The following is a 14,062-nucleotide window of genomic DNA, read 5'->3' as shown; positions in this document are numbered from 1 at the left end:
CCCGTGGCCTGGGAGGGGAGGGCTGCAGGCGGGGCCGGCGGCTCGGGTTGAAGCTGATCGCGGCTGCGGGCGGGGCTGCTGGCAGTGCCGTGTCTTGGGGTGCCGTGCCTTGGGGTGTAGTGTGGTATCACCGCTTAACCCTCCGTGTGTGTGAGTAATGCGGGCCCCTGGGATTTCCCTCTTCCTGTTCCCCCCGCTAAGCGGTGCTCATGGTCGCTTGGCTCAGGTGAGACGGGAGCCGGCAGTCTGTGGCGGGCTCGGGCCTGAGCCGTGGATCCGCTCCCGGTCAGGGGCTCCCCGTGTGGGAGCACAGACCGCTCGTCATCTCGTGCCTGCCGAGGGCTTGTCCCCGGGAGGGGTGGGAGCTGATGGCCCCGGGGCTGCTGCCTGTCCCACGCTGAGCACGGGACGTGTCCCCGGGCTGGTGTTGCGGGTGCAGAGTGGAAGCGCTGTTGGGCTGCTGAATGCAGGCAGGGAAAATCGGGCCCTAGAGCCCTGGATCTGCGGGACGTGCCAAGCACAGCTGCTCCCCCGGCCCTCTTCACCGATGTTCTTCTGGCCCGTGTTCTCCTTGCGCGGGAGCAATCGCTTCTTGCACTAATATTCATGTTCCCTCATTCCTTCGTTAGCCCAGATGGCCTTCATCAATCACCATCAATCACAGCAAGGGAACAAATTTTTCCCAAAGTCCATTTTCGTGTTGAGGAGTCAGGCTGAGGGGAATGGACAACAACCTACCAGTAATTGCAGCTCCTGGCTGCAAATTGCCACTTTACCCCTTTCTGATGAAGGGCATCACCACGGTGCTCTTTCCATCAGATTTTAGTTCACAAGTTGGACTTTCTCTTCCAGTATGGCATAACAGGCTTAGTCCTAGGAACCTAGAATGCTACAGCTCATTTCAAAGTTTGTTGATCCCCCAGTATTTAAGAAGATATTATTTATAAAGTATTGTAAAATAAGCACCCGCCATGCCTTTACCTTGAGGTGTGTTGGGCATCAGTGACTTGCTTATGTCCTGTGACCTGTTCACTGGCCTGCTAAGAGCAGGTTTCCAGAAGTGGCACTGAGGAAGAGTGACTCTTCTGTTTCTTTGGTTTTTTAAACTACAACTTTAAAATCACCTTTGGCTTTTTTCTTCTTTCTCTGTGAATGTAACTGTGTTACAAGTAGTTCCTGTTTAATTCTGTTCTTTTGTGTAGTTCACAGTGATACTTTTCAGATTCACTGCTATATTTATCAGTGATAGAGATAGTACTTGGCAGTGTTTTAGTTCCCTGTCACTTACCTAAGAGCAATCGGAGGCCCCCGAGCAGGTGGGGGTGGAATAGCCAGGCTCGTTTGAATTCCCATGGCCTGATGCACTCTCATATTTTGTGTTCTCTTTTCATGCCTGTTGGCTAACAAGCAGATCACTCTGTGCATGCTCAAGGTCTTTTTCCCCTCTGCTTATGAAGGAGCTCTTGGAACACTGGAAACTGGAGGTTATTGTTCGCATGCCAAAAGCCTCTTTTCCAGAATTACTTGTACTGTGGATTGAAGTGACAATAAATCACCTTACAGAGGGAAAACAGCTCTCAGTTGCAGCAAGGACTCGCTGTAAGGGAGTTCTGCATGTGAAATGCCAGTGTGATTAAATTGGATTGCTCTTTTGGCTTATGGCTCCACACCGGAATCCAGTTCTTGCTGAGGCCTAAACAGTAGTCTATTCAAAAAATAACAATTAATAGCCTCATTTATGAAGTAATTAAAGAACTAAAATGCTGCTTGCAAAGCAGCATTGAATCATCTGAAAAGTCCACAAAGTTTTGCATAGCAACAGTGTTTATTAATAGAAAGAAATGCAGCCTGTAGAAGGATAAGTAGTGCAACACTCTGAAACTCTGGATTTTAATCTGGATTATTACAGAAGAAACAGGCCATTCTTCTGAAGTTTCTACTGATCCTCATATTGTGATATTTTTGAAGTTTCTACTGATTGCTGGATCACCACAGCTAGAAAACAAAGTGAGAAGCTTAAAAGTACATTCCCATTCTTCGCCCAAACGGGTAGAATTAATGTTTAGATGATTTTGGCATTCCTTGATACAAGGTCTGCAAGTTTTGGAAACTCTGTTTACTGCCTCTTCTCTTTGATCAAGACTTGACTTTTAGTGGTGTCTGCGTAACTTTAGTGCTAAAACTTCTATTTTCTAAACGTTTTAAGGTTTTTCTTCGTGGTGATTTAAATTTTTTTTTTCTATTATCTCTTACTTAGCAACTTGATGCTTACTTTTCAGGGGGGATGAAAAGTCTATGAAATAGTTTGACTTGACTGTGCAGCAAGAAAATCAAATCAGTTTAGATTGAAACTTTGCTAAAATATTTCATCAAAAATTAACTTAAATTTTTGTTGTGTGAGTGACCTGTGAACGATTATTCCAGCTGCCATCAGATTTCTCTATAGTTATTAATTTACTATCTCTTATACCTCTTTTAGGTAACAGAAAGTTTGAAGTGATGTCCACAAAACCAAAACTTTACTACTTTGATGGAAGAGGCAAGATGGAATCGATTCGTTGGCTGCTGGCTGCAGCTGGGGTCGAGGTTTGTTTTAGAGTTTATAACTCCTAGCTGCACATTGGTAAGCTTGTCTTTGAGGCAGATCACATGTTTTTAGTCAAAAAAGAAAAGGCATCCTGAGATGCAATAGTAAATGAAGGTTGGCTATTCAGTGTAATTAAATGCTTTTACTTCAGGCACACAAAAGCATGGCTTCAAGTTACATGTTTTCTGAGCAGTGACACTGTAAGCAGTGACACTTGCTTAACACAAGAATGTGCAATCCTTAATTAAGCACTTGATTAATGAGCCAGAGCTGCTGAGCTGATAGATGTGTTGCTTGCATAACAAGTGTTATCTGTGCCTGGTAAAACAGCGATTTACTTTCTCTAGTCTTCCTGTTTTCAGTTAAATGCTCAGACAGAGATTTTTGTTTTATTTTTTACTCCACTGGTTGCATCCTCCATAAGCTGTAACACAAAATATGTTGTGTCTAGCATCATTTACATGAAACTTAGCAGGGTGAAGTGAGCAAATTGACCCACATGTGTAGGGAAATCAGAATCTCTGAATACTTGGGTAAAACAGCCTTTACTTTTTTCTGATGGTATATGATTTACTTATTCATTTGCTGGCAATCTTGGTAGTAAACTGGTAATACAGTTTGAGGACACAAAGGAACAGTACTTGCTCTGAGTGTCCTCTTTGACACAATAAGCTGTTACAGTACATGCAGTTACTTGTGTACTGAGCCAAGGAAAACAATTTTTTTTAAAAGACCAGCAGTCTTTTTTTGAAGGTCTTGCAGAAGACAGAACTGTCTGCTTCCCTCCATCATTTGTTCGTATGTTTTAAGTCCCTTTCTCTTCTTTTTTCTTTTTTAAGTTTAAAAAAAGCTGTCAATAAGTACCAATTACTACATTTTTTCCATGGAATATTATTTTCTCAGCTTCTCATCAGCAGAAACCTGGGTTCTGAATTTTAGACTGTGATCATACTTGCTATGGTTAAGCATTGTCAGTGTGTTAATGTGCCTGATCTTCTGGGGTTTCTCTAGTATAGCAAATCTTAATTACTGAGTGGCACAGAAGTTATGAGAGGCTGACTGAGCAAGGCATTTAGGGATTGGTAACATCAACCATTTTCTAGTCTCCATGTTGTGCACTGGTCACTGACATGTATGGCACATGCAAACACATACATGGAGATGTCCAACTTTGGTGTCTTAATCTTGAAATCAGTTTCTCCATAAGTAGCACTGATTGGACCAGCCATCCTCAACCATATCGAGTGAGACTACATCCATCTGATCACCAGCAATTCTGTATCTTTTTGTTTCTCATCTTATGAATAATCATTCTTCAGGAATCTGAAACATGCATCTGTATCAAACTTTGTGCAGGGCTTGCTATTTGTACACTACTTTGTAAAAGCTTTGTTTTAACTATTGAAGAATTTGTTCCTGTCCAGCTCCCAAATTAAAATATTGCACTTTTCAAGTGTTAAAAGGAGCATTTATCAAGTGTCACAGTCCAGGAGATATTGCCAGCACTTCTGTCCTTGGTGTGTTCTCCCTTAGAGCCATATCTGAATTGAAAAGAACCATGATGTATATTCTTTTCCTTTTATGGTGCTTTAAAAATTTATCTCTTCTAGAAATGTGAAAAGATTCTTATTTCCTCTTCTTCCTCATTTTCTTTTGTCAGTTTGAAGAAGAGTTTTTGGAAACCCGAGACCAGTATGAGAAACTCTTGCAAGGTGAGTCCATGTGAAACCTCAAGAAAAGTGTAACCAGACTTAGAGAAAATGTGTAAAGTCTTTGAAGATTTTATGTGTCTTTCTTTCCACCCAGAAGAGTAAAGCTGAGAACTGTGAGCAGCTGCAGAGGCTGTTTTTTTCTACATGTGGACAGATGAAATTGCAAACTGAGTATTTTCCAACCTGCAGGGTTTCCCAGGCCTCTGGATTCTTCTGTTCTCCACTTGTCTGTGCATCCCACCTCGTCCCACAAACTTAACCATGGGCTTCAGTAACCAGAAAATATGTATCCCAAAATTTCATGTTATTCCTGATATAGCCTAAAGATTGGTCATAAAAGAGAAATCTGTGAATCTCTTGTTTTCTTCAGATAGTGTTTGAATAATGGAACAGAGGGGTTTTTACATTGTTTAGAACTAGACACTTTTTACTCAGTTGAGATGTTTAGTGTGATTGTCTCCACTGCATTTCAATTTCATTTCAAAAGCTGCTGTACACAGTCCTGACTGAAACTTCAGTGAAATTTTTTTAAAGGAAGGATGGTAACCCACAATAATTGTGCTTTTCAGTTTAATTTGTCTGCACCACTGTGGTTTATTTTTTGCATGGAAGAAGTCCAGTTTAATACAAAATGGCTACCCACAGCAAGCTCACCATAAAAGCCATGTTCCTCTGAAGACAGCAAGAAATCTGACATGGAGTTATTAGATCAGTCAAATAAAGTGTGTCTGTCCTTTTAGGTGGATCCCTGCTCTTTCAGCAGGTGCCCATGGTGGAGATGGATGGGATGAGGATGGTGCAGACCAGAGCCATCCTCAGCTACATTGCAGCAAAGTACAACCTCTATGGGAAGGACCTGAAGGAAAGAGCCTTGTATGTAAGAGTATTACTCTTCTTGAATTTAGTATAGTAGTTCAGATGCATCTAGAATTAATTGCATAGTTGCACACACACCTGTGCACAATCACCTATGGGCCTCGGTGATACACAACTTGCAGTGAGCCTGAGAAGCCACCGTGAGATGCAAGCCAACTGATTTATTCTAACTGTTACTTTTCACATAAAAATATTTGAGTCGTGGCTTTATTGTGCCTTACTGAAAGATTAATACAGCCTGACACAGGTATTCGAGAGGTGACTGGCATGTAGATGCTGAACTACTTTTGTAACCAGAAAACTCTGCAAAGAAATGCTTTGTTTCTAACTTGGCTGCAAAATAAGGGTTGTCATTGACATTATCTGTGCCTGCATGATGTCCCACTGCACTGTAAAAAGTGCGTGGTTTAGATCTTTAGGAGCTGGGGGAAGAACAGCTAAAAGCTGTTGAAAACTATTGGTTTCATTTGAAATAACATCCGTGTTAAATTACATCTTGATGTTGTGTCTGTGAAGGAAAAAAAATGTATGATGAGGCTGTCTCAGTATGTAGCGTTTTAAAGGTCCATCTACCGTACAAAACCTCCTCCAATAGCTCTGGAAAAGGGACAGTCCGACAAACTGCTGTACTGATAATTTAGCTGGATGAAGAACCTGGTATACTACAGACTTCCAACCCTATTATTTATCTATTTGGCACTACTTGGACTTTGGATGAAATTCTGAAGATGGGATACATCTGGACAATTAAGTCAGTTGGGAATGACTCCCTGTGGTGCTGTGTGTTTCTTTGGTGATTGTGATCTGTAACACCAAAGGTACACATTTAATGTCTGTGCAATCCTATTTTAAACCTGCACAATGAAGCAAGTTAAGAGCCAAAATCAGTACAAATACAAATAAGACTCCCACTGTGACATAATTTTTTAATTGCAGAAATAACTTCCATGAGGGGGTGTTTGAGATTGCTTAAAAAAGCATTTCTCAGATCACACTGCAGCCTGGAAAGGAGTGGTGGGCGGGGGGGAAGGGACCACAACAGGGGGATGGGTAATTCAATGTTTATTATCCTAAAACAAATATAAGGTGATTTGGCTTGTGAAGGTGCTTTCTATTTAAGGTTTTTGTTTGCTTTTGTTATAAGGATTGATATGTATGTTGGAGGAACTGATGACCTTATGGGCTTCATTTTGATGTTCCCTTTCTTATCAGCATCGGATAAAGAGAAACAACATGCTTTAATAGTTGAAAAGGCAACAAGCAGGTACTTCCCAGTGTATGAAAAGGTATGGAAGAGGATAATTTTCTTCCCTGATTCTGGAGGGATAACAATGGGAACACTGGGTATTTCACCACAACCAGAAGCAGAAGTGTCAGTGCAGTACTTTACACCAGAACATCCATACTGCCTGTTGGCTGGAGGGGGATACAGCAGAGCAGTATCAGATACGTTGGGGTGGGTGAACCCGAGGGGCTTTCAATGTATTTTTTTCCCCATGTCCAGGTGAGGAAGGGAGTGACAGAGCAGCTTTGATGGACTTCTTGTACCCAGCCAGGGTCAACCCCACCACAGATAATTTGCATTGCAAAAGCAGTGCTAATTGTCTTCTTTGTTTAACATTTCAAATACATCTGCGTTGGGTTTTTGGAAACACAGTAATACACTGCTATCATTGCTGCATTCTAGCCATACTGGTATCTTGGTGTTTCTCTAACTGACAGTTTGAGAGACAGGACCCAAGAGGTACTCTCAATGGAAATTAATATGCATGGACAGGATGATCTAGCAGAAATAGCTCCTCTCCATTTTAAAGACTAGAGAGAAAACAGTTTTTCACTTTGCAAGGTCTCCTATAAGTAGTTGCCAGGGTGCATTCTGCCCTATATTCCACTTGTTGCATCTTAGCCCTTATGCTTTAGGCCGATCACCTCTCTTTTTTTTACTCTCTGTTTTCCCATTGAAGCTGTAAAAATGTATACAAAAAAATCCAGATAAATTAGACTTGAAAGATGTGAATACCAAGAAGGTATCTATAGTCTAGTACACAAGGTTATCTAGAGCTGTAGGAAGAAAGGATTGATAAGAAAAACACTGGGATTCTGGATTTCTGCTGTAAAATGATCAGTGACTGCTGGCATATCGTTCCCCCTGTAGCTGCATGGGAGAGAAGAATGAAAAGGAGACAGTACTGTTGTCAAAGAAGGTTTGCCTATGAATTTTGAAAACATGAACCTCATCTAGTATCCACACCTGAATGTTTTCATCTATGACATTTCTAGGTTTTGAAAGACCATGGGCAGGACTTCCTTGTTGGCAACAATTTTAGCTGGGCAGATGTTCATCTTCTTGAAGCCATTTTAATGGTAGAAGAGAAGAAGTCAGATGTGCTCTCAGGCTTTCCTCAGTTACAGGTACCTTGCACAAGATGCTCATATGGTTATAAATGTGCTAAATTCTATTTCAAAGTCTGTTCCATGTAAATAATTCCACAAACATTTGTCACTTTTTCATTGTAGTCTTGCTTTTCCTGCTTTAGGAAGAGCCTTGTAAGATGTTTCATCTAGAGAAACTGTTATTTTCTGGAGTAACCCCTGTACACATCTGAAGAAATGCACTCTCCCTTTTTTTGACTCTCACCAGTTCTGTGATACTGCTAAGTGGAAGATATTTTCTGGATCACAAGAACGATCTGAATAACGTACATATTAGAAACCACAGATAACACTTCATCCCATATCAATACAAGACAGATGACTCATTTGTTACTGTGGAAAATAAAAGGGTTGAAGTGAGTGGGAGTAAAATTCATCCACATTTAAAACCATATTTCCTGTCTTGTCTCCACATACAGCTTGTTAAAGGATGTTACACAAATCAGTAAAATAGGGTTTTTTCTTGTTTTACTTTCTGTTCTTTAAATACCATATACTTACTGTTTGCATTTTAGGCATTTAAAGCAAGGATAAGCAGCATCCCCGCAATCAAGAAATTTCTTGAGCCAGGAAGCCAGAGGAAGCCTGTTCCTGATGATAAATATGTAGAGACTGTCAGGAGAGTTCTCCGCATGTATTATGATGTAAAAGCAAATTAATTTGCTTGGCTGCAGGCTGTAAGAGAGCTGCCAGATTGCACATGTCCAATTACGCTGTGAAGGAAGGCAAAGGGGTGTTCCAGAGGTGTTTCAATGGGCAAGAGGTCATGCCCTCATACAAAACACAGTAGGCAGGTGTCTTTTATAACACTTCAATACTAGCTTATTTTCTCCTTCATTCATCTCGAGATGTTTTCTGGTAATTTTAAGCAAGTGAAATGGCAGCAAGCACACTGTCTTCCTAGAGACTTTGTGGAACAGCAGTAAAGAGAAATGTGAGTTGCTGACTGATAGCTTCGTTATGTTGTGCTATTTTTGGGGACTTTTTTCTAGATCCTGATCAGATTTTTATATGATGATTGCTCCCAATGAAGGCCTTTAGTCTTCTTTAATATCACTGTGGGCAAATGAAACAAGTTTTTAAAGAAAGTAGGAGTGAGGTCTTTCTCCTGCCAGTTCTCCTGGACATCAGTGACTTGTCTAAATGTCAACACTGTGCCTTTATAACTAAGCTGCACTTTTATTATTGAATTAGGAAATAAACTGACTGCCAAATGATGTTTTTGTTTAACTGCTGTATCTAGAGGACCTGCACTAATCAAATAAACTTTTTATATAGTGACATTGTCCTGTTGTCTTGTGAATGAAAGCTGGGGCTTGCAAACATCATCTTTACTTTTCTTGGAGGATAAATTCTTTTTATTTGATATGAGGAGGGTCATTGTTAACTCACATGCCTCATGGAAAGGTATATTTTGTTTGTGTTTATAAACAAGAGAATGGAGATGTGAAGGAGAGGTAGTGAACCATCTCACAAACCTGATATAGCTGCATTCTAGTACCAACCAAAATCAAAATGTTTCTTGTCCTCTTTTTTTAAAAATTCTATGGTTTCCACAGACAGCTAGACAAAGGAATTTAAAATTGTTTTAATCACTTCAAAAAATGGCACTTAGGTTATGAAAAGCTGCTCTGCAGGATGTTACCTTGATGTTTCATATTTGTTATTTATAGTTCTACATTAATGACATGGCTTACAAGAAAAGGCTTGTGCTCAATCTCTAATGGCCCTGGTTTATTCCTGTGTTAGCTGTGGGTTGAGAAATAAGATGCTGCTTGACACTGGGATGTAATAAGTACACTCATCTGATATGTGATGAACAAGTTTCCCACTTGAGAGCTCATCAAACTCCCCACCTTCAGCACGATTGAAGTTTTCAGTGCTACAAACACTTTCCCCTCATTGCCAGATATACAAAGTTTGTATTGACCTACAGAAATTTATCAGCTAATGTAATGCCAATTGCAATTACAGTTCAGTCCTTGGTTTAATCTCAGATTAGTTCATTAGAAAAGTTTGGAAAACACGGTCGTTGTTGATCATAATTCCTTTGCTAAGTGAACTTTTTCTCCAGAAAAGGAGGAAGGTTGTTGTGTAATGCTGTTCCACAAGAGATCCACAAGCAAAGATGCAGAAGATGTAGGAGATGCCTCTACCAGTACTTGTTGGTGATAAGCCTAACAGCTGATAGTAAATAGAATGGTATAGCAGCAATGAGTGTGAGCAGGAAAACAGCTGGCACTGAAGCCTTGTCATCAACACTGCATGTTTAGGACAGGGTTAACTTCAGCATAGCTCAAGAGTAGTTGTGTGGACTGAATGATACTTAAACAGCATTTGGTGCACTATTAAAGCACATTTTTCAGTTTAATTTCATCCAGAAAGAATCCAGGTTGTACACTCCAAGATCACACTATGATGGGAGCCAAAGCACAGTTAAGAAATTATTTTTTGAAACATCCTTGTGTTCCAGACCACTAATGTAGACATACCCTGTAAGGCTCCAGGTCTGGCCCAGGTGATGGTTCATTTCCTGATATTTCAGTAAATTGTTGATAAGAACTTCCAATTTTGTTTCATTATTTTTTACTTATCTTCTTGGTTTGTTTTGAAATGAAAAATACCTAAAGGTGTTTATACATTGTGAGGACTTCTCTGTACAAAATTTACAGCCATGTTTGCTCATGCAAGGCTGCACAGTGCTGTGGGTTAACTCTGTCTGATAACCTTCTTATTTTTATATTCCCATGCAGGTTTGTCAATTTACTTTCTGAACTGTAAAGAGCAGCAGGTTTACAAACTGTTAGTGTGATCTTCCATATTGTGGGCAAACTAGGGATGAAATCAGCTTAAATCTAAGTCTTTTACAGAATACCTTTTTTTACTGAGCAATCTTGAGTCCTGGTAAGCACTCTAGCAGTAATTATTTTAGGGTGTTAGCTGACTTCAGTAATGCTTTTGCAACACATAAGAGCTCTTCAGTTCTATTACCAACCTTCAAGACAGTGGTAAACAAGTAAAATGTACAGATGTTTGTTGCTGTTTCTCCTATGTCTCTCAGTGTTGCCAGCCCAATAATTCCTGGCTGAATGTTACTTAACGCACAGTAACCTCAGGATTTCTTTCACTCTTACCTGTCACAAATCACTTAGGTGTTAGGCAGTTTTGATGTGCTCTCCAAGAAAGACTAGGGGTTTTCTTCAACTCTTGCTCTGGTAAAACCTACTTATGTACAAATCAGCCTGAGCATCATTCTGATAGCCAAGTAAATTATGCTTGGTAGAGGAAAGGGTTGTGATCCTATACAACCATTTTTGGTTTAAAACACTGCCAATGGATTGAAAAGTTCATTTCCATTGAGAACACTGGGATAATTCTCTGATTTACTAGCAAGTACAGGATATTTGCTTTAGTACAAGTTATGGTTTCTGTATGGGATCTTTACTTGTGCTTGCATTGTGCTTGCTGGTGTTTTGATATATTGCAATTAATTCATACTATTTGTTTAAGCACATCTGAACGTGCAAAAGAAGGATCAGCTTTTCGTAGGAGTTTTTCAAGTCTCCTGTAGGCTTCCTGTGGCACTTCTTCTCACCTGACTATAGCAACACAAACCACAAAAAAACCCCCAAACAAACAAACAAACAAAAAAACCACCAGGCAAGATGCCAGATGTGAAAAATGCATATTTTATGATTGGCTTTTTGCAAATATTAAAATGAATATTATATGTGTTGTGTTAGAAAGTAATGCTGTATTAATTCTCTTAAGTAGTGTGTTAAATATAGTTTTGGGTTATGACAAAATGTTAAAATAGAAACTATGCTATGTAGGATACTTTTTTTAAAGAAAGGACTTGCAGCGAGCTAGCAACCACAGGACACCTAAATCTTTCAGAGAAAAAGAATTTATTACCCTCTTATCAGAAGAAACAAACTTCTTCCCTCCTCGAAGGCACTGTTAGAATTAGGAGGAAGAAGGTGACGATGACCCAGACCGAATCCTTTATTTGAATGGAACTTCTGCATCATGTATGAAGTGTATGAATATGCAACAGGCTGTTGTTTTTAAGGGTTAATCCTTTGTTAACGGGTGTCCTTTTTCGGACTTGTGCTGCCCAGAAAAAGGTACCCGGACATTCGTAACTCTTTGTTTTTGTTGTCTCATATTGTCCTAATTCAAATTGTCCAAAGTATTGTTACTCTAATTGTATTACTATTTCTATAACCATTTTATTACTATTAAACCTTTAAAATTTTAAAAACAAATTACTGGCGTTTTTCACACCAGATTCAGGGAAAACTAGCCAGGTCGACTGACTGGAGGGGTTCTAACACTGCTTCTAGCAGGCACTTCGCAGATATTCATTCCTATGTTTAGGACCACTTGCCAACTGCCACCATAGGCAAAATAGACTTGATTTGGGGAAAATTTCTTTATTACCAATTAATATAGTTGGTGAGAAAGAAAAACAAAAACTTGAACACCTTCCTCCCACTCCTTTTCTAGCCAGACTCAACCTCCCTCCTTTGTTCCTGCCTCCTCTGCCTTCTCCCCTCCTTCTCTTGTGTTCCCCCGCACTTTCTCCTCTGTTTTCCCCTAGCACTCTGTCGTGCAGTGTTTTGCCGCTTGTTAAACTCATTCCCCACTCCCGCCCCGGCCGTGGCCCAGGAGGGCGGTTGGAACCGGCTGGAACGGGCTGTGTCCGGCTGGAACCGGCCGTGACTGGTTGGGGCAGCCCCGGCCTCCCCTCACGGCGCCGCCGCTGGAGCCAGCGCCCCGTACAGCCGTGCCTGGTGTAAAAGGCTGGTTTAGTGTCTGGTTTTAAAGGCTGGTTTCTGAGCGGGTTTCCAAGCGGGTCGCGGGGATCGCTGGGACCTGCTGGTGCTGGCCCCCTCTTTGAGGTCCAAGAGGGCCAAGTTCGCGTTCCAGAGGCCTGCAGGACGCGGACCCCAGGGCGTCTGGGCACTGCTGCTGCAGAGGAGTTCTCAGGAGGCTGCACTCGGAACCCAGCCTTGCTCCTAGGAAAGGCTATTTTATTTGCTGCTGAGGAAAAATTTGAGTCATAGGCAACTTCTCGGCGTGTTCCCGGGTTCCCTTTAAGCAACTCGGGAGCTGTGGGCATGGAATTAGCCTGACAATACTTTTCCTGCCCGCAGGTGGGGCCCTGCGCTTTCCGCAGCGGCCCTCGGTGGGGTCCGGCTGGAGCGGGGCGGTGCAGCCCGGAGCTATCCTCAGCCGCAGAGCCCCAGAAGTACACCCGCCTGAGGGACAGACCCTGGTGCAGCGACCTCAAACCTCTAAGCACCAGATGCTCGGTTTTAACATGTGACACTTACGGAGTCAGTGGCAACAAATAATATTATCAGAATGCAATTGATCCGTAAGGTATGGTTAACCTCTGAGCGGCCAAGTGGAAGCGTGTCTGCAAGCCACCTGGAGTGCAGGGCAGAGAAAAGAATATGTACACACATTTCCAGCAACTCCTTCCAAGCTTTGTCTCAGTGCAGATGTCTGTTGGAATTTCTCGTGCTGCAGCCTGTGCCTGTTGTCTGTTCTACTTTCACTATGGTCCTCTGAGGAGAGGCTGGTCCTGGCCCCTCCACAACGACACATAAGGTAGGTGAAGAGAGAAACCAGATCCTTGGCACTTCAATATTTCACATTTTTATCAAAGGGCTATAAGAAAAAATAGCACATTTCATAATAGATAAAGCAGTAATAGGTAGGAAAGTTAGTGATCGGAATCAGTATTCCATACATAGGAATTAATAAACCAGAGGCATTTGGTCTAGTTAAATGCACTTTGCCTAAATCCCCACTGATGTGAGAAACAGGAACTCGGAGGAGGAGCTGAAGAATATGGTGGATAATCAGCCATATGCCAGCTCCCAGCGTGCCACTGACATCTGAAAATGCTAATGTGACCTTGGTGTATAGTGGAAATTTTCAAATTGCATCATTGTATGTCTGACTCTGACATTGACCCAAGAGCTACCTAGCTGTAGGCACCACTTAATCCTAATGCAGAACAGGGGACAATTTTCTACTTATGCTGCAGATTTGTGTTGCTTACCCTTCAAGCACTACTTTTCATTTCAGACTAATTTCAACACTGCAGCTCTACCATTTAATCTCACACCTGGAAATGTCATCCAAGAGAAGATGGAATGGAACATTAGCCTTTCTTGCAAGAGAAGGGGAGCTTCACCTCATCATTCAGCCTCAGATGCCAGAGCTTAGTATGTAGGACCCCAGCCCTGCCAGTCTACTTGGATACACATAGTTCAAGTAGAGAATATCCTTCCACTCACTTTCTCAAGGATGTAGTTATCTTGTTTAACTCTTGCTATTATTCAGCAGACAGTTTTGCTGCAGAACGTTAGTCAGGGGGTGCTCTGGGAGACAACTCGTCTGGATTTCTTTGAAAACCTGATTTGAACAATTATTTCTG

The 14,062-nt window shown here is 41.4% G+C and overlaps 1 protein-coding gene across 1 annotated transcript in view; it reads left to right on the top strand.

The window, feature by feature from the left end:
- The first annotated feature begins 32 nt into the window (after positions 1-32).
- The window catches only part of LOC311151900 (uncharacterized protein), a 30,003-nt gene continuing 15,973 nt past the window's right edge, over positions 33-14,062 (top strand). The window contains exons 1-8 of the mRNA XM_084202607.1: positions 33-150; positions 2,480-2,586; positions 4,248-4,299; positions 5,040-5,172; positions 6,320-6,461; positions 7,456-7,587; positions 8,124-8,258; positions 12,768-12,950. Coding sequence (XP_084058733.1) covers positions 2,500-2,586; positions 4,248-4,299; positions 5,040-5,172; positions 6,320-6,461; positions 7,456-7,587; positions 8,124-8,258; positions 12,768-12,950 — 864 coding nt within the window. The 5' untranslated portion in view covers positions 33-150; positions 2,480-2,499. The remainder of the gene's footprint in view (positions 151-2,479; positions 2,587-4,247; positions 4,300-5,039; positions 5,173-6,319; positions 6,462-7,455; positions 7,588-8,123; positions 8,259-12,767; positions 12,951-14,062) is intronic.

Source organism: Fringilla coelebs, assembly GCF_963513975.1.
Source record: "Fringilla coelebs genome assembly, chromosome: 3".
Taxonomy (NCBI): domain Eukaryota; kingdom Metazoa; phylum Chordata; class Aves; order Passeriformes; family Fringillidae; genus Fringilla; species Fringilla coelebs.
This window is presented reverse-complemented; position numbering and strand designations above follow the sequence as displayed.